At 32.1% G+C, this 20,645-nt stretch overlaps 4 protein-coding genes and 1 non-coding gene across 5 annotated transcripts; 2 read left to right on the top strand and 3 right to left on the bottom strand.

Moving 5' to 3' along the window:
* Nucleotides 1-381: 381 nt before the first annotated feature.
* On the bottom strand, nucleotides 382-2,819 carry PHYBLDRAFT_154941 (hypothetical protein; the record flags this gene model as incomplete). The annotated part of the gene is made up of 6 exons (XM_018433363.1): nucleotides 382-683; nucleotides 759-1,341; nucleotides 1,430-1,616; nucleotides 1,712-1,797; nucleotides 1,908-2,473; nucleotides 2,642-2,819. The coding sequence occupies 6 exons, from the start codon at nucleotides 2,817-2,819 to the stop codon at nucleotides 382-384; spliced, it is 1,902 nt and encodes a 633-aa protein (XP_018294307.1).
* Nucleotides 2,820-4,302: 1,483 nt separating this feature from the next.
* Nucleotides 4,303-5,491, top strand: PHYBLDRAFT_59800 (hypothetical protein; the record flags this gene model as incomplete). The annotated part of the gene is made up of 5 exons (XM_018440558.1): nucleotides 4,303-4,395; nucleotides 4,501-4,623; nucleotides 4,856-4,987; nucleotides 5,295-5,387; nucleotides 5,435-5,491. The coding sequence occupies 5 exons, from the start codon at nucleotides 4,303-4,305 to the stop codon at nucleotides 5,489-5,491; spliced, it is 498 nt and encodes a 165-aa protein (XP_018294306.1).
* A 2,989-nt stretch (nucleotides 5,492-8,480) lies between these two features.
* On the top strand, nucleotides 8,481-8,562 carry PHYBLDRAFT_t93. Its single transcript has one exon. It is a non-coding gene; the product is annotated as a tRNA-Ser (tRNA).
* A 7,844-nt stretch (nucleotides 8,563-16,406) lies between these two features.
* On the bottom strand, nucleotides 16,407-17,642 carry CYT1 (ubiquinol-cytochrome c reductase cytochrome b/c1 subunit CYT1; the record flags this gene model as incomplete). Its single annotated transcript, XM_018435280.1, has 4 exons — nucleotides 16,407-16,751; nucleotides 16,879-16,992; nucleotides 17,215-17,398; nucleotides 17,566-17,642. 4 exons carry the CDS (start codon nucleotides 17,640-17,642, stop codon nucleotides 16,407-16,409), a joined length of 720 nt encoding a protein of 239 aa, XP_018294305.1.
* A 1,263-nt stretch (nucleotides 17,643-18,905) lies between these two features.
* On the bottom strand, nucleotides 18,906-20,327 carry PHYBLDRAFT_76050 (hypothetical protein; the record flags this gene model as incomplete). The annotated part of the gene is made up of 3 exons (XM_018443117.1): nucleotides 18,906-19,582; nucleotides 19,778-19,942; nucleotides 20,163-20,327. The coding sequence occupies 3 exons, from the start codon at nucleotides 20,325-20,327 to the stop codon at nucleotides 19,163-19,165; spliced, it is 750 nt and encodes a 249-aa protein (XP_018294304.1). The 3' UTR covers nucleotides 18,906-19,162.
* Nucleotides 20,328-20,645: the final 318 nt, after the last annotated feature.

The following is a 20,645-nucleotide window of genomic DNA, read 5'->3' as shown; positions in this document are numbered from 1 at the left end:
TTCCCGATACCGGCCTACAGCTCTTCTTCCTCTAATGCTTCAACGTACCGGAATTCATTTTCCACCTGAGATATTGACTTTTTGCCACCAACATATTTATTTTTTGTCTCACTGTTCTGCTTCTGCAACTCCGGCCTTTAAATACTTTCGGACTTTGGCAAAAAGCATTATAAATCAATGTAAGTTTCCTTTACACATCCTTTCTTTCTTTTATTTTAGGTATGCAATGATAAAGATGATGAAATACAGCAGATTGAATAGGGGTTTATGGCAAGGTATCTAAAGAGAGAAAAAAACACAGCTACATAAAAAGAGAGAAATACAAAAAAAGAGAGAAATAAAAAGACAGGGAAGAAAAGCCAACTGAATGTGATTCCAGATCTACATTAACTCTTGTTCTTGTTCTTCAACTGGTGTACTTGCGCCGCTTCGAGTTCCTTGAAGTCCTCGCTGTGTCACGGCTGCTTTCTTCCCTGCAAGCATATTCTTGAGGGCACGCAAAGCAAAGACGGTCAAGCCAATCCCTGACCAATCCTCGTCATGAAGGTCACGCAAGTCACCCACGGTCATGATATCTTGATCCTGCAATTTTGCAGCCCACTGTTTCTGTTTGTCCTTGCTTCGATTGGTGGCACCTGCAGTATCCATCACAAACTTGTCGATACTGGTATCATTTGAATATTCTGTACAAAATAAGTGTAATAATAAAGAAAGAGGAAGAAGAAAAACAAATAAGTAAAACGTATACATCAACAAACCATAGTATTTAGCCTTACCAGCAAGAACATTCTCCATCAATGCAGAATGAGTCGTAGTTTCTACCTGTTCGTCTCCAGAGACACACAGCTTGGAAAGTTCGGATTCGAGCGATGAAAGCATCGTACTATTGGTACTATTATCATCTGAGGTTGGCCCCGGAGAGGTAGTGGATTGAGGGGAGAGGTATTGGAGCTGTGGCTGTAGCTGGAATTGCGGTTGCGGTTGCGGTTGCGGTTGCGGTTGCGGTTGCGGTTGCGGTTGCGGTTGTAGTAAGTCAGGAATCTGGAATTTGGCTTGCTCAAGAGCAAAAATCGTTTCTTTACAACGTTCTTCAGCTATTATATTGTGCTGTTCTAGTAGTTCACACTTTTTCTCAGCCTCGAATACTCTTTCTACTGCTAATGCAAGGTCTTTCTTGGCTCTTTCAAGTTCAGACCGGATATCGTTTTCTCGTCTCCACACAATTTTCTCATCTTCTCCTTTATCGGGGGGACCTTGGTTGCGAGCAATGTCTCGCAATATTCTGTTAATTTCGCAAGTGATGAGTTGTTGATAGCAATTTTGGAGGACCTGCTCTTCAATCTATACAATACAATACACACAGCAATAGTTAGATTCCTCTCTTTATTTTCGCTCTGTATTTTTTTGCCAATGTAGTAGAGAGACTTGCCATTTCAGCCACAACATCAGCCGCTGTGTCTGTGTCTGCGTTGAACTCAAATTTCACTGAGAGTTTGTCCATCCCCTTGAAAACGACTTGAAGGGTGAGTAGTTTCATGGTCATATCTTTAGACACCAAGACAACTTCAGGCTCTACAGCCAAGAATCTATGCTCTAATATCTCTTGTGCTGTCATACTGAGTATACACATTTATACACAAAGTAAAAAATAATTAGCATACAAATGTATATAAAGCAACCTATTGTGAGACTATCTATGTGCGTAACTAACCGTTCGTCTTCTGGCGTGAGACATATGTTGACAAGAGTTAATACTTCTGGGTCCTGAACTCTTGAAAGACATTCGGGTTTGATAGTCTACAGAGGATGTATCACTGTTAGAATATGTTACTTTGTCTTCTTTCCCAGGAGGTTAAATTATGCTTAGTTATTTGTGTTCCGTTTATTATTACTATTATTATTCTTACCTGAGTTACTTTCTTGAACACCTGGACTGCATTGGTACATTCACCATAGGGGTATTCTCCAGTTGCCATTTCAAGTAAGCACATACCAAATGCATATATATCTACTTTTTCGTTGTAGCCTTGCTCTTCATACATCTCCGGGGCCATAAATTCGGGGGTCCCGATCACGGTGTACTTTTTTCCATTCTTCATCTCTGCTGTACCCATATCACCAATCTTAATTTCACCATGAGCACCATTAATGAATATATTGTCACATTTGATGTCGCGATGAATGATTGGAGGTTCGTGGCCGTGTAGATAAGCTAGTCCCTTGAGGATCTGGCGACACCATCGTTTTACAATCTTGATGTTTGGCAGAGGTGTTAATTTTCGGATGTACTCCCGCAGAGTACCCGATGTCATAAGCTCGGTAATAAAGACAAACTCTGTTTCATTGTACCAGGCATCATGGAAGGTGATGATGTTTGGGTGTCGAACAGACTTTAGGATATCAATCTCATGGCCTAGATCCTTGAATTCTTGTCGGGTAACCTTTACATTTGTTATTTCATTATCGTTAATAGCTGCAGTATTAAAGAGGAGTAGGTATGCTTATTAAGTATAGAGAAGAACAATATAGGTATAAATTTTATGTGTGGTAAATATAGTTTAAGAGAAAGAAAAAGGGAAATAAAATAAGATTATAAAGGTGCAATGACTTACTTGAATAACATTCCATGCTACTTCATAACCTTCTTCTCTGTCAATGGCCTTATAGACAACCTTGTAGGCACCTTTTCCGAGTACAGTGTTAAGCTTTGAATAACGGCCATTCCCAGATGCCTCGATGACTTTTTCGTAATCAGGCATGTTTGATTGATCAACGAACTCCATGTCTGGATTCATCCAAACACCACCATATGGTTCCATGTGGGGTTGTCGTTCGTATTCGGGAAACTGTGCGGCTAATTGTCGAACAAGGTTGGCACTGTTCATTGTACTGTGAGGACTCTCTCGTGCATGATTGTCAATGCCGTTCATTGTATAGTTATCTAGTTATCTAATTGTATATATGCTTCTCTCTTTCTTTTTATTTTTCTCTGTGTGTGAGTGCGTGTGCGTGCGTGTGTGTATTATATCCCCCTTTCGAGTCCGTCTTGCTCGCTGTTTTGCGGCCCTGATGTTGGGAATGATACACTCACACCGAGAGAAGGAAAAAAAAGTGTTTCACGCTCAGACGCAAAATCATAAAATAAATAAATAAAATATAAAAAAAAACAATTTATCAATACTTTGTAGAATTCAACATTAGAGAAGCCCCGTAGTTCTTTATGAAAAGAGCTGAACAACCAAAGTAGATTACGCCTTATTTTACTTTAATCTACTATACTGTCCTTTATTGTGTGTCTGTTACCATATACCTGGCCAAAATATACCCCACCTTTCTTTCCCACAAAAGACCATAGCTATTGATAGCACATACTTTTTTCTTTATTTAGTCCGCTCCTATTTTAAAAATCAAATGGAAGTTTAACAAGACTGTTCTTCCATTGCACATACGAATAGATTTTATTTGTTTTTACATGATCATCTGATAATGCGCAATTTGGTCAGATCTGCCTATAATTATTTTAACATGCGAGATGATCAACTGCATTGATTATTCCAACTTCTGTTTATACATTACAATTCACAAACTGATTATTGTATGTATGTGAAGTGTGTGGACAAAAACAACCAAAAGACTGAGCTCCAATTGGAGATTAATCAATACTAAGACATTGGAAGTTGTAGTAGGCAGTCAATACTTCTTGAATAGGGAGACAGAGAAAATAAGGATACTTGGATAGAAAATTATTAAAATAGAACAAAGAGGGCAGTAGGGGCCATAGCTAAAAAAAAATTGATGTAATAAAGTAACCTTTTTATCTTGTTAAAAACATTTTTTGTTCTGTTTTTACATGATGACAGTTGAACCTCGTAATTATGCGTCTAAATATATAAATATTATGTAACTTATCTTCTATATCCTCAAAAAGAAAAAAAAGATATTCTACGCATGACTTACATTTGGTCTTTATATTTTTAAAACAAGTTCATGAATTACTCTTGCCCAGATAACTCACAATATAATTGTGTTCCCGATTGAGATGAGCAATGAGCAAGTAAACAGTTAACTGTGAGGGAAAGTTTTGAATCTTGTACATACTATATAATAATAATTGTGCACTCAATTGAGATGAACAATAATAACAAGTTAAAATTACAATAATCTTCTTTAAACTAGTTTGACATGTAAAAGAGGTTACTTGATAACTTTTTGAAAGATAGGAAAGCAGTAGTCTACTGACTAGAATATTTCTTTGTTTGAAAAGAATCTAATGACATTACAGTCAAAGCTCGATATAGTGATATGGATGGTGGACAGAAATTTTATCACTATCACTATATCGAGCGTGTTTTTTTCTTACTCCGCGCATTATTTAGTGATATTTCTAATGCCGCTGTGAGTGGCTACTGTTTTCTAATAGGATTTATAGTATTTTGTCTAAGAAACTGGGCTTGCTTTAAAATGCTAAATAAAATATATACTACATTTATTTTTTTATAGTACAAAAATAAACTCAGAGCTCGATATAGTGATAATAAGCAGGCACGGGCCCAAATTTTCCAAAAAATTATTACTATATTGCGATTATCACTATATCGAATATCACTATACCAAGCTTTGACTGTATTAAACAATATAGAAATTTTTAAAGATTTTCTAATATTCTACTTACTTTGTTTCTTAAATCACATTAACTAAAAAAATTTATAATAACCATTAAAGATTAAATTACTATTTAAATTTAAAAGAATAGATGAGAAATTTATTTTTTCTATTAAATAAAGCTTTAACAGTATCAAAAATATCAGATAGTTCTAAGAATTTAGCACCTTTGAAAACCTTGGAAACTTAACAGACTTTAGAGGCTTTGAAGATTCTAGATACTTTAAGAACTATAAAGATTATAAGAGCTATTACAGTTATGAGGGTTATGAGAGGTATGAGTAGTGTTAGGGGTATTACAGTTATTAGGGATGTGGTATTTCAGGTACAAAACAATAGATAATAATAAATTTGTAAAATGAAGTTGTATAAAAATACTTTAAGACTATGTATAAGTTTTTTTTTATAAATAAAAAGTATCTTTTTTATAAGAAAACACAATCTGCTCTTGTCATTACATCTTAGTTTCTTAAGGTTTTCTTTCTTTACTATATTTGATTATTAGAGTGTATTTACTGCTTAACTAGTGTTGGTGTTACAATTATGACATCAAGTTATAAATTGTATTTCTTTAGCTCTTAGCTATTCTTTTCTCTTTTATACTAGAACTTTAGGATTTCCTACTAAATTAGCTCCATATTGCTCTGACACAGTTTACCTGGCAATATAATATAATTATCTTAACAATCTTTAAGATATTATCTACAATACTTGTGGTATTTCAGGTACGAAACAATAGAAAAATAAAATATTTGATAATAGAGACGTATAGAAATACTTTGAGACTGTTGAGGTATTTGGGATTGTTTATGGGTTAGTATCTCAATAATGGGAAAAGTAGATACTGTGAGAGTGTTATTTATTAAAGAGACAAAATAATATTGTTTATATCTGCTACTATTCAAATCCCTGTAATTCAAATCCCTGTTGTGTAATGGTTGGTTTACACTGTATGAGTGTGTAGTGTACATGTGCCTGGTGTGTAACAGTTCCGGAGATTGTTAACTTGCCAGGTTCATTAGCAAAAAGGAACCAGTGTTTGGTTGTGGGGTCTGTTCTTCACTCAATTGTGGTGTGTATACCACAACTGTATATAAGTTGTCTTTATTCATAAATAAAAAGTGTCCCTTTTTATAAGAAAACACAATCTGCTCTTGTCATTACGTCTTAGTTTCTTAAGGCTTTCTTCCTTTACTATATTTGGTTATTAGAGTGTATTTACTGCTTAACTAGTGTCAGTGTTACAATTATGACATCAAGTCATACATCGTACTTCTTTAGCTCTTAGCTATTCTTTTCTCTTTTATACTAGAGCTTTAGGACTTCCTACTAAATTAGCTCTATATTGATCTGACACAGTTTACCTGGCAGTATGATATAATTATCTTAACAATCTTTAAGATATTATCTACAGTACTAACTGTAATAATTATTGGGCTGATTACTTAATCGTTTATATATATTTTATACTGACAAGATGATAGCTACTACGCTATCCCAATATGAATATGTTCTTATATGTGATAAATCCAACATCCGAGTGTCTGGATCACCACAATACTAACTGTAATAATTATTGACCTGATTACTTAATCATTTGTATATTCTTATATGCTGATAAGATGATAGCTACTATGTCATCCCAATATGAATATGCTCTTATATGTGATAAATCTAATATCTGAGTGTCTGGATCACTATACAAATGTTTTGACAACTTACAAGAAAAGACATAACATTTATTAGACTATATCATCATATAATAAACAATATTGAGTTCAGCTTAAAGCAAACTAAGGCTGTGGAGGAGAGGAGAAATGATTTGGATGTTATTGGAGCAAGAAGAAAATTTGTAGAGTCTCTTCTAGAACTTGTGGTTGCATATGTAGTCAATTGCATTTTTATTGACAAAGCTGAAGTTAATGTTAATCTCATACTCAAACAAGGGTAGTCAAAGAGGGGGAAGAATGCCATTATATATACTAAGACCAAGAGAACACTCAATATCAGTATCTTAGCAGCAATATCAAATAATGATATCAAGAGTATGTCAGTCAAGCTTGTTTCAAAAGGCACCAACACTGAACTATTTATCAAGTTTTTAAAGTCACTCATAAAAACACTAGATGATACTAATGCTGTTCTTCAATAGTACATCTTAGATAATACTTCAATTCACAGATCTCATTTGGTTGGAAACTTTATAACAACAAAATAACATCATATCAAGTTCTTGTCATTTTACTTGTTATTATTGAAGTCAGTAGAAGAGAACTTCTTAAAGCTAAAGGGCTTGGCCAAGAGAAAGTCAAGATTAGATACTAATATCTTTCTGGAATACTTGTTAGAATATAGCTCACAAATAATAAGAGAAAACTATCAAGACTAGGTCCAACACAGCATTAGTTTTTTTAATAGTTACCAATATTGTAAAGAAATTTATTAAAGTAAAAACATTTTGCATTGATATTACTTTTTATATTCTTTATAATTTACATTGATTTGACATATAACAGCAAAAAAAGCAACTCAGGAGGTTTGTCTAAGTTAATTTAAAAATGCTACTATATTAAAAAAAGTCATTATTTTGTAATTGTTGTAAATGAATATTGGCTACTGCTGTAATTAACAATAAGTCTGAAAGAAATAATATAAGACCTCAGCTATTTCAGTCAAAGATGTTTATCAATTACTTTATTATTTAATACATAGATTTATCATATATGATAGTAGTTATATTTCATATGATGATATTACCATAATATGGGATACATTAGTAGATTATTATAAGTATAATTATAACTCATAAACATATTTACTTTTGATATTAATATTTCATTGAGATTATACATATTTAGAGTATCTCCAGCAGTATCTAAACCCAAATACTAAATATTCAAATTAGGATTTTCTACACTAGTACAAATAAAGCAATTTAATATGAAGAATATCAAGGCCACTCTAGCAGTTTCTTAATATAGATTCTAAAGAGCTGATGATTTTAGTGAGATTTTTTCTAAAGGCTGAGATTTAAAATCGAAAATTCAAAGTCACAATATAAATAAAAAATGAAAATTTAGTAAATGATAGAATCTAAACAAATTTTGAGAAAACCTACAGAAGTTTAGATTTTAATTCAAAAAGTTTAGATCTAAATTCCGGATTTGGGTATTTAGATTTTTGTTTAAAAACTGCTGGAGACGTTTTTTTTGGAAAATCTAAACACTAGTTTCCTAATTTGGATATTTAGTATTTGAGTTTAGATATTGTTAAAGATACTCTTATATAATTAATCATATATTAATTATTCTAAGATCATGTTGCTCTAATTAAGACTCAGATAGGATTAATTACCTGATCTCAGTCATATAATTTTCCCAATCCAAAATAATATAAATAGCAGTAGTAGTTCAGTATAAGAACCTTGTCAAATTTTTGATACCAAATCTTTTCTCAATAAATAAATCCTGTACAAGTTCTCACAAATCTTTGTCTCTCAATCTCAAATCTTTAATTTTTCCTCTTAAAAACTTCTTCAACTTCAATTACCACAACAGTAGTTAAAATTATATATCAATTTTATAATAATTCTAAATATTTACTATTATAGATACTCTTATTGAAATTTTTTAAGTCTAATATTTTTATAAATATAATATATTTAAGACACCCTTGTCATCATCAGCTAGTATAATATGTGGCTAAATAGAAATTAATAAAATATGTTTTTTATAAAAGACATTTATCTAATTTCAACTTTATTTCTGCATCTTGTACGTGTGATTGAATACTTTACAATTTTATACTAGTCATCAGAGGTCGCTTTGGCGGAGTGGTTAACGCGGTGCCCTGCTAAGGCATTGTCCTTTGGACGCGCAGGTTCGAATCCTGCAGGCGACGATCTTTTACTGTTTTTGAATATATTTGTATAACGTGTCTCATGTCGGTCACTGTTTTGATGAATCTGTAAAATATTGATGGTTAACTGCAGTATTTATTTATGTGTACTCTTTGGTCCTCGGTTGGTTTAACCTTTTAACTTTTTTTTTTCTTACAATTTTTGTAGCATGTTAATACCAACCAAAATGCTATTAATAAATTGGAATATAGATAATACAAGTAATTGTATTTATTTATTACAGCTTTATATAAAATGAAAAGATAAAAGTTAATTGTTTTACTCAATGTATATATTTATGAAAGACGATATAATGTTCCGTGAGTAATGACAGAAGCAAATGAAAATAAATCACTATAATGAATTAATTATGTTTTAAGATTTCAATAATGTATATAAAAAAGATAGAATATTAAGCAAATGACTAAAGTACAGGATTTGGGATGCTTGTATTCTGCAAAATGTGAGGACGGGTGGAGGGCGTTATTGGGTTATTTCAAGTATCAAAAAGCTAATAAAACAATATTCTTTCTTTTTAATTATGTATGTGTATATCAGTTAATTAGTTTAATGAATAAAGCGTGCCTCGCAAAAAATTGACACATTGACACCGATATTTCAGTTTTTTTTTTAAAATATATATATATATATAATATTCTTGTATTTATCTCTCAAAGACTATTTAACTTTGACGCACGTTATCTTTATTAATCGTGCCATCTGTTTTATTTTTGCAAAAGGAAAATCACACTGAACTTCCTTTTTCTTCTTCTTTGCTGCAGAATATACAGGTAGTAGTATATATGTGTTACCCTATAGAAAAAAAAATAGGCGATTTTAGTGAATTGTTGCAAGTTTTCCGGGGTTTAAAGTGTCTTGTACTTGAGTTTTAGTTATGCACCAATTTCTCTCTCGCTCTCTTTTATATTCTACTTTTTTTTTTTACCCCACCATGTTTTTTGCAGTCAAAGCAAAACATCTTTTTCTTAGAGCATCTGCAGCGGTTACATTATCGAAAACATTATATATAGTGTAGTATAGCCACACCGGGGATTGAATACCAGTTAAAAACAGATTGTCAAATTGTGGTTACATTACAAAGGAACAATTTGAGCTTTTTGACTGTCTAAAGTTTCCAGTTCTTCACTAATGATTATGTTCATATTCTTTTTTCTAAAATTTATTTTATTGAACATTTGCTCTCTATGGATGCATTAAAAATATGAATTTAATAATTTCAATATTGTCAGATTAATAGTGAGCATAATTTGCGAGAATTTCTTTGCTCATTTCTATAGACCATTGTTCGCTTTAACAAAGGATGTGAGAGGGAAGAAAACGATTCAAAAAGATAATATCAATTTATAATGTAACACTACATGTAATGTTCCTGACCTTAAAAATGGACTACATTATCTATAATGTTGTCTGTAATGTAACCGCTGTAGACGATTTTTTAAGAACATTTCGGAATCTACATTAAAACAGTCGCAAAAATTAGTTTTAATGTAACCGCTGCAGATGCTCTTATACATCAAATCAGATAATTTTTATTTTTATTTATATAAAGTGAAAACCAGGCAAATGGAAACCAACCAGATGTTACAGATTATCAACACCTTATTTATATCTATATGTAAATACAAAATTATTATTATAAGTTGTACTAGTGAAGGATTAGGAAATGTTTAATAAAGAGGGAGAGAATGAATTAAAGAAGACGGACTAGCGTTTTCTATCTCAAGCTATCATTTAACATGAACCGGGGGGGAGCTTACAAGCGAGATATCCCTCTTTGGTGTACTCGGGTGGTATTTCCGAGTTGAGAGAAGATGAAAGGAAGAAAAGAAAAAGAAAAAAAAGGGCGTAACTAGGAGTGAATAAACAAATAAAGGTTCAAGATATGGTCAAGATTGGCAAATAGAAATATGTAAAAAATAAATAAAAAAAATTACAATAGACTTGGTAAAGCTACATATTCACACACACACACACACACACACACATATATATATATATATATGAACATCATTATCTTTATAATGTCATTAATCGAGCATATCAAGAATGACACGAGAATATTCATTGTGAATTGTAACAGAGTCGAGACCTCTATATATATATAAATATATATTTGGTGGGTGTTAAAATAAGAAAGAGTGATGATTAAATAATACTAGTGAGATAGGTTTGGATTTGGATTTTTCTGTTTTATTCGATTGATTGAACGCAATATTTTAGCCAATTCTCAGATAGCATCAAACATATGTTTTTCTCTCAAGACAATACATTATAATAATATTATATTATATTTTATATATATATATTAAAATACATAAAAGTAGGTTGGAATAGGTTGGCCTATTGGACTAGAGATTTATTGCTCATGTTGTCTTGTATGATCATCATGAGCTTTTTCGGTGAATAACGGATGGACTGCACCAAATCATTTCGTTTGGTCTATGTTGAGGTTGAACAAGTCTACTTCCAAAAAGAGAAGAAAATATTTGGTATGTTATTCCTTATCAAGACCAAATAATAAAGTAGATGGAGAGATAGCCAGATAGGTCTTATACACAGCCAAATGATGTGAATTTTGCGTTTGATTGCATTGTACTGTACTGTAATTATTGTAATCATAATTATAAATGTAATTGCTGTAAGTTGTAACTCTGAAATCCTAATTGTGAATTGTGAATTGTGAATTGTAAAATAAAGTAGATTATGGGGGAGAGGGGGGGTGTAGGACAATAAAGCCAAATATATATATAAGAAAAAGATGCCCGTTGTTCGATCTAGAATTGGATTTGGTATCTTCCGCGAGTGAAACCATAAACAATATTGCATTATAGATGTAGCAAAAATATAATTTCATTTGTTTGTACCACCCCAACTTCCTAGCCTCTCCCGCCTCCACCCCCCTTGCTTTGTGTTTTGTATTTTGTATTTTTATTAAAACAAGCTACTTTTGGTGATGGTGTTGGGGTTAGAGCCTGTACATATAAAATGTGGATGTGGTCATGTACTACTTTGTCAAAGTTTGTGCACGCCAATTCTACCTTTGTATATATTGGTAATGAGCGCTCTTGAGATGTACATATTCAAATAAAGTAGAACAGAGGCTTGGACACCTGAATAGCTTGATATTCAAAGTGAGAAAATAACAATCAAATTCTTTATCACTAACCTCTGTCCTTCTATATATACATATATATCATATTATTTAAATTTGAAATCACTTGGCTAATTATTGTACTCTATTTATTTTATATAAAAATTGAACCTTGAAAAAAAAAGAAACATCCCCACACACCCACACCATATTCAGATACTCTTTTACTGTCCTTACAAATCAACAAATAATAATAACAATAAAAACCGAATACATATATTGACACAGCTCTTGTAACCATAGTTATTTTATTCTTCTTCTTGTTGTGATCAAATTGTACAGAATCTATCACGCCAACAAAACCAAAAAAAAAAAAGAAGTAAAGCACAAGAATCAAGAGAATAAGTCTAATTGAATAACAGAAAAAAGACCTTTCTTTCTTTGTCAGCACTACCATTGTGTTACTTGTCACTAACAGCAATAGAAGCAATATAAGCAAAAGGCTATAATACCAAGCAGAACTACTCAGCTATCCTCTATTTCTTGTGTATTGTTATTGTTTCCAAACGGAGGAAAATATCTTTTAATTACTATTATAATTATTACAATCACTTTAGTTTCTTGTACGAGTTTGCGAAACTAAAAACCAAAAGAAACTTACACTGTTCTTAGTTGGTAAAATTTACATACACACATATATGTATGTATGTATATATAATATGTATACATTTTTTCCTTCTTTTTTGATAAAAAATAATATCATTATTATTGTGCTTGTGCTTGTATCTGTATTTGCCCCAGAAAGAGAATAAACAGCGCAAATAAGAGTAATGTAGACTGGTAGTCAATGCCCAGAACCCATGCAGACCACTCATTTCTCAATATATTTCATCATCATAATCACCACCACTACCACCAGCAACATCAGAATAATAGATATTTTCAGTCAACGATCACTTTAACAAATGTATTTTGGTCAGGGTCCGTGTGGTTACATGGTTTGGTATATCAATCTCTAGATTTGACTCTTGTTTAATTCTTGATAAGAATATTAAGAATGAAATAATAGTCTATGTATTTGTTGTTATATCACTATCAATCAAACTCCATACAAAAATTCTTAAAACACCTTCTCTCAACACCCCTCAAGTTCCCATTCATTCTAAAGTCATTTTTCTTTATTTTGGCAAGTAGTGTGTAGCCTGTGGGTGGGTGGGTCTTTTGGATTAGAGAGAGAGAAAGAGAAATAAATGAAGTTTTATTTTTTATTATCAATGATAACATTAACAAGAATGCTAGTAGTTTAAAAGGGCCGTGATTTTGACATGAATGCGTTATCTGGAATAATAATAAAAATAAAAAAAAAAAGACTGAGACCCCCCAAAATAATACTAACAATAATTTGAAATCTTAAATTTTGTAAAGTGTACTACAGGCATATATATATAGTCAAATAAATAAACTAGATAAGGATGGTTAAACAAAAGGGCTCTGGGGCTTTTACATTAGCTGCTAATATATTCAACTCGCTTTTATTTACTCTTTCTTCTTCCCCCAGATGATAGATTGCACACAGTTATTATAGGCGTACAATTTATATATAAGAATATTGGTTTCTTGATTGACAGGTTAACTGTTTCCTTTTCTTTTTTCTTTTTCTTTACTTGTTTCGTCCATGTAAGTCAATAGTGACCTTATTATTTTATTTATATTTATTTCTTCAATAAAGACAAGACGATTTTAAGGAATCTTTATTGGAGGTAGGTTACTCAAAAAAATTGAAAAATAAAGAAAGAAAGAAATGATACACGCGAGTTATTTTTGGAGTACCTTACTATCATCTCTATCTTATTCTATTTTACTTTCATTCTTGATAACGGTAAAGGCTGATAGAGTATAGTATATCACATTTGAACTAGTTTATAGACAGCCGAAAACAAACATATAGCAAAGGACAGATAATATACCCAAATACCAAGTAAAACAGCAGTACACATTACACACATTGTACATATAGACATGAGTGCATAAGCGTATATGCATATATGCATTGCACAGCTATGTATCAAAGTTATAATGATCAAAATAAAAAAAATACGAGTTTTGGTTGCAGAGTATAATGTTTGTAACCAGATGATAATAAGCACATCACTTGAAATTATGGATAAAAGGTAGATCCGCCAAGTATTTTTTTTTATATATATTATTTTGTTGGGGGGGAGGAGGACGAGATATTGTATATATGTATATATATATAGATGTAATACATGGAAAACGGATCGAGTATTTCTTTTAGTATTAAAGAGAAATAAATAAATAAATAAAGTAGTATTTTAATAGACTGAATCAAGTAGTGAAACAAAATAATAATAAAAAGAAGGACATCTTGCTGCTGCTGCTGTTATTATTATTATTGCACTGAGTATATTTGTTTAAGGATGTGAAACTTGTGGTTTGCATAGATAGATAAATAGATGGAGCGAATTGCATAGAGAACAAGGCGTGCATGTACATGTCAAGAAGGGAACTAAAGATGTACTATGTGTGTGTTTGTGTGTGTGTGTGTATATTCGATGACCTGACATTGTTTCGTATCTAGTCTGGGTATATTTTTATTTTATTTTATTTTATTTTATTTTATTATTTTTGGACGCCTGTATTTTACTCTGTGAATATTACAAATCTTTGTACACCTCAATAATATATACACTCAGTATTGATACTCACACTGGTACTAGTGATATTGTACTCTACACTTCAAACACAATGCAATCAAACCTTGTAACAGAAAAAGGAAACTTAAGGGGGTGAGAGAAATAAAATAGAGAGAGAGAACAAGGGTCTTTTTTTTTGTTAACCTTACACAGCCCGCCAAAATGATGAATATTATCCACATACAATACGGTTGTTGGTATTGAAATTAATAGCATTCTTCTTTGCTGTTTGATATGTATGTCTATCATCCTTACCACCACCATTATTATTATTGTTGATTTATTTTATACATATATACAAAAAGAAAAATGGGTGATCTTGTACACTTTGGTGCTTCTGCTTCTCAGATCTTGCGTCTATCGATCTAGTCAGATGTATATGACTACATGTAAATAAAACACTATATGTATACTTGTATTCATAAATTGATAAATAAAATAAAATATTAGTATTAGTACTATTGTCATTAAATATTGCTTTTACGATTTACGATTATATAACTATACAAAAAATAAATCAATAAATCAATATAGATATATATATATATATATATATATATGTATAACAGAGAGAAGGAGATACTGATCCCATGGTCATTCTTAAAACAAAATAAAGAAAAAAAGAGAGAAAATCATAAAGCAAAAAGGGCGGGCACATAGTGTTTTAATATGGACTTGAATAAGTATATATATATATATATACTTGGTGTATTATACATAATAAAAAGAAAATCTGCACGCGAAACAAAGTTTCCATAGTTACTTATTTACTTATTTAAATTGTCATATTCAATTCGATTTAACCCTTGATTGAACTAAATATTATAGCTTGATGGTCTTGTGGTCTTTCATATATAACAAAAAGAAAAAAAAAGGGTATATATGTAGGAGACTCACCCATGATATATGATATTCTTGTCCTTCTCTTCTTTGTAGTCTATAGCCTTATAATAATAGCAATAGTAATACCACTTGTCAATCAGACTTGATTCTGAATCCCCCCAGAAAAATATAAGATTCTCTCTTTTTTTTAAAGCAACTAAAATGAATAATTCATAAAGTCATTCATTCCTTTTGGTGTGTGTGTGTATGCGGAATGTACAACTCTATTTTGTATAGAATTGTGAGAATAAAATAGATCCAAAGACTGAAGAATTGTACATTTAAATCACTTGTCCAAGTTTTTGAAAGAGAAGGAAATCAAAAGTGGGGTAATACAGATTGTTATTTTTTTTTTTTTTTGCTGTCTAGATGTTTTCATATTAGGTTGATTTTATAATTATTAAATATATATATACATATATTCTGTATAAAAGTCCTTGTCTGATTTCTTTTTAAATGATCACTTGTTCTGTATGTGTATAGCTTCCTTGGTTAATACAAAAAAAAAAAAGGGATCTACACCACAGCCATTTTATTACTACTGCCAATTTAAGAAAGAGCAGTCACATTAAATAATTCACAACAACAACAATAACAACAACAACAACAATATCAATATTATTGTTAAAGATCATGTCGATAAACACTCTTTTGTATATTTCTCTCTTGGTTAATTCATAATCACCCTAGCAATAATTAACTTAATATTTTGTATACATATACTGCTTGTTTCCACTCATTTTTCTTTTCGATCAATGTTCAATATTCGTAATATATACATATAAGCTAGCCAATGCTAGATAGTGATAGTGATAATAATAATAGTAATGATAATTTTGCAAAAAAAAAAAAGAGAAAAAAAAGATTAAGTAGATCAAATAAACCAAATAAGCCAAATAAAGAGACATGGCAGACATGACAGACAGACAGATAGTAGTTTGCAAACAGTAAATAAAAAAATGTCTTGATTTCTTTGTTTTTGGTGATTTTTAATATACTACTATCTACTTGGGAGGGCTAATAAATTTTGGTTGTCAAGGTTATCGATTGATTGTTGTTGTTGTTTTTTTTTCATATACACAAAAAAAAAAGAATAATAATGAGTATTAAGATAGATATTATACACACACAATTTAACTTACTTGTAGACAATCTTTCTAGATTTGATGGGAGCCCACTTGAAACGCTTGAGGTAGATAGACAAGATGGTCAAACCGGTCAGGATGACGGTTGCCTTCATACCCATCTTCTTGCGCTCATCGTGCTCGGGCTCAGCAGCCCAGGCAAGGAAAGTGGAGACATCTCTGGCCATCTGGGAGGTGGTGGCAGGGGTACCATCCTCATACTCGACAACACCATCGAACAAGACACGGGCCATGGCAATAGCACCACCGGGGAAGTAAGGGTTGTAGTTAAGACCCTCACGGACCTCAACACCTCCGGGAGCATCGACGTAACCAGTCAAAAGAGCAAAGACGTAGTCCTATATTGATAATTGATAATTGATAATTGATCGGTTTAATACACATACTGTACTGTATATTCTACTTTGTATTTGTGCCCAAGAAATATATATATATATATATTTATCTTTGGCAATAGATACTTACAGCACCACCGTGACGAGCCTTGGTCATAAGAGACAAATCTGGGGGAAGAGCACCAGCGTTGGCAGCACGAGCAGCCTCATCGTTGGGGTAGGGTCTGGGCATATAGTCAGAAGGCTAAAAACGTCGAGTACAAATACATATACAATAATGTAAGTAAGTTTGATATAATGACTTGTCATTCTTTTGTCTTTTCTCTCTCTATTCACACACACACACAGGGACGCATTTCTTTCTTTTATTCATTTTCTCACCCTCTATCTCTACTGATATATCAACTAATTATATATATATATATATTCTATTGTTCATTGTTTCTTTCTATATATATAAATTTACCTTTCCGGGTCTCTGGAACATATCACCATTGTCATCGGGTCCATCTTGATATTCCTCCTGCTCGGACATGGCCTTGACCTCATCCTCGGTGTGGGAAACATCAATCAAGTTTCTCCAGGCGATACGATCAAGAGAGTGACAGGCGGAGCAGACCTCCTTGTAAACCTGGTAGCCACGACGGATACTATTTTTTTTAAAGAGATACAATCATAATAGTTGTGTTAATATATAATATATTTTGGTTGTAATAACAAGCAAAAAGTGACTATTATGAATAATTCGAATTATGTGTGTGTGTGTGTTTTATAATGAATTTTTTTTTAAAAAAAAGAAGAAAAAAAAAACACATACGCAGCGTGATCGTAGGTGTTCAAGGGACCGTTGTGGTACCAAGGGTGCTCTGGGGGATGAAGACCCTCATCAGCCATGTTGGCATGGACATTGTCATTGGCATACATGTAGCCAAGACCAGTAGCACCGACAATGGCAGCAGAGACACCAGCAACCTGCATAGCGTTCTATTTTATAGAACAATCATAAACATATATTAATATAACAATTCATAATAAATAGTGTATTATATACATAATATAACCCCACACTTTTGTATATATATACTATGTAATTACATCTAGTTTTCTATTTATTTTAGTTTTATGTACGTACAGCAGCGGCAGCAGGCTTTGTGGAAGCAAAACGAGCCTATAAAATCGCAGATACACGTAGAAAGCACAAACACGAAAATATAAATCAAATGGTTTAGTAAAAAGAATCTTTTCTTCGGTCTGTTATTCTCGATTTCTCTCTCTCTCTCTATCTCTCTCTGGGTGTTTCTCTGACTCTTTATTGTTTCGATATATGTGTACATTATTATGGAAAATATCAAAGTTGTATGGTTGTCATGGTAACTAGCCGTTCAAGTTTTTGTTGTTGTTATTGTCGCTTTTGATTCTGCTTCTTCATTCAAATAAATGAATTTGGAATTGTCGCCACAGTTGTGCATTGTAGCGTATTTTTTTTTGAGAAATGTATATATTGTTGTAATTGAATGGTGAATTGTTGTTGTTGATGCTGTTGTTGTTGGCTCCGGTAAAGTACAAAAGAATTGAGGTTGGAGTTGGAGTTGAAGTTTGACATGTAGAGCTCTCTTGTTCTTGTTCTTGTTCTTCTTTTTTTTGTTTTTTGTTTTCTTTTCAATGTAATAAAACCAAAAAAAAAAAAATCCAAAAAACGAAAAAACGAAAAAAAAAACGAAAAATCCAAAAAAAAAAACAAAAGAGAGACAGAGAGACATAAAAGTAAAGAAGTATAGAAGTAAAGAAGTAAATACAGAAACATATTTATTACCTGAACGGCAGGTTTAATGGCCTGCTGAACAGAGCGTCTCGTGGCTTGAGAAGCAATCCTGGAGAACATTGGTAGAGAAGGGGGGGGGGAAAGGGAGTAGGGGGGGTATGTTCAATAGGCAAGGAAGAGGGAAGCTAGCCAGAGTCAAGGTTGCGGGCTAGAAAAAAAAAAGTTTTGTTGACTCCTCCGTCGGTGGTTTGCCTTGTCAAACAATTTTTTTGCAGGCCCCCGAGTTCCTTTCATTTGATGACGTAGTCATTTTTTTATAAAAAAAGAACAGGTCAGAAAGAATATGAAATAATGTGTACAAGAAGTTTGATATAATAAATGAAATGAAAAGAAAAGGAAAAACAAAAATGCACATTTGTTTATTTATTTAGATAGAAGAAACAGATATATCTATCTATCTATCTATCTATGTAATTTTATATGTAATTGTGATCGTAATAAAGAACAGTTGTTGCTGTAGTGGCAATGGCAGTGTAAAAGTAAATATGAATGTAAAAGTAAATGGAGGTAGTAGTATCATAAAGTCAAATTTGATACATACATATGTATAATCTACATCTAGCTTTATTTCATTTACTTTGTATAAAAGAGTTTAACGAGTACCAAGACGGAAGCCTGATCCCGACCATTGAGAATTCCCGGTCAGACGGAGGTTAAGTGGATTGGGTAATCCACTTCCAGCACTACCTCCTCCAGCTGAGAAGCCTCTGTTGAAGAAGCGGACCCAAAACTCAGGAACGGCCACCAGTTGTCTTCCGCCCTGTCGAGGGTATTCATCTTTGAGGTAACAGTACGCTCTAGAAGCACCGATCCCAATCAATGAAGCCATGGACAATCTTCCGCTCGTAATAAAATCAGAGGCCAAGATCACCCAAGGCAAATAAAGTGCCTTGAAGCGAAGACCGAGCATAAATGATACTTCTCGACCTTGATAATGGCGACCCCAAAGATAGGCAATAGACATGCTGAATCCGTTTGTCATGACCGACAGACCTAGTATAGATGCCGCAGCCTACAGACACAAGACAAGACCCACGCAGATATACACAAACAAGACAGAAAGAAAGAAAGAAAAGAAAGCAAATTAAGCTATATAAACCATATTGGTTTCCCTTTTTTTTTCTTTTTCTTCTTCATTATCCTTCTTCCATTTCTTTATAGATATAGATATAGATATAAATACTTTATATATTAAAATATGTATTACCAGTTGGAATATAGAAGTAACAAAGAGATAATATGCATATTCTGCCTTCTTTGCTTGAAAGGCGTCTGTTTCAAGTTCAATAGAATGACAATATAGATAATATGTTCCCATTAATGACCCAAATGACAGTCGATTTGAAAAGAATGTTGTAATGAGTCTCCAGACCTTTAATAGTAAACAGCAGCAGCCAGAACAACAACAGCAAGAAGATTCATAGCAATAATAAGGAGTCATTCAAACAACCAACAAATGAGATGTATACAAATGTATGCATGTAAAATACATAATGTACACATTTTATGTAAAGAAGTATAATTTGTTATTTTTATTAAGTAAAATTAAAAAAAAATTAAAAATTAAAAAATCCAAAAAAAAAGAAACTTACTTGTCCTTTCTTGAAAATGGCATTCCAATTAAGAACAAATGTTGAGGAATCAACAATACCGAGTGCAGGTGCTACAATTACTGCCGCTGAGATGGTAATGATTGCTTTGGTAATCAAAGGTACTTTGTTATACCATTGCTGAACTGATTGTGGAATGATAGGCATTTCAAATATAAGTTATAAAAAAAAAGGAGAAGAAGAAGGGAAGTAATGAAGTAATGAAATGTATCTCATATTGTTACCACACAGCGTACACACTTTTATGTGTAATATGTAGTATACTCTCTCTCTGTGCTTTTTTTTTTTTTTTACATATAGAGCGTGACGTTGAACAGAAACACAGACATTTAAGGTTACTATATATATATTTTTGTTTAATCAAAGAATTATTACAGATTTATTTATTAGTTAATATATAGTATAATATCTTTTACTTCTTCTTCTTTTGGTTTGCCTTGATACATTTATTTATACGATTATTTC

Source organism: Phycomyces blakesleeanus, assembly GCF_001638985.1.
Source record: "Phycomyces blakesleeanus NRRL 1555(-) unplaced genomic scaffold PHYBLscaffold_6, whole genome shotgun sequence".
NCBI lineage: Eukaryota > Fungi > Mucoromycota > Mucoromycetes > Mucorales > Phycomycetaceae > Phycomyces > Phycomyces blakesleeanus.
This window is presented reverse-complemented; position numbering and strand designations above follow the sequence as displayed.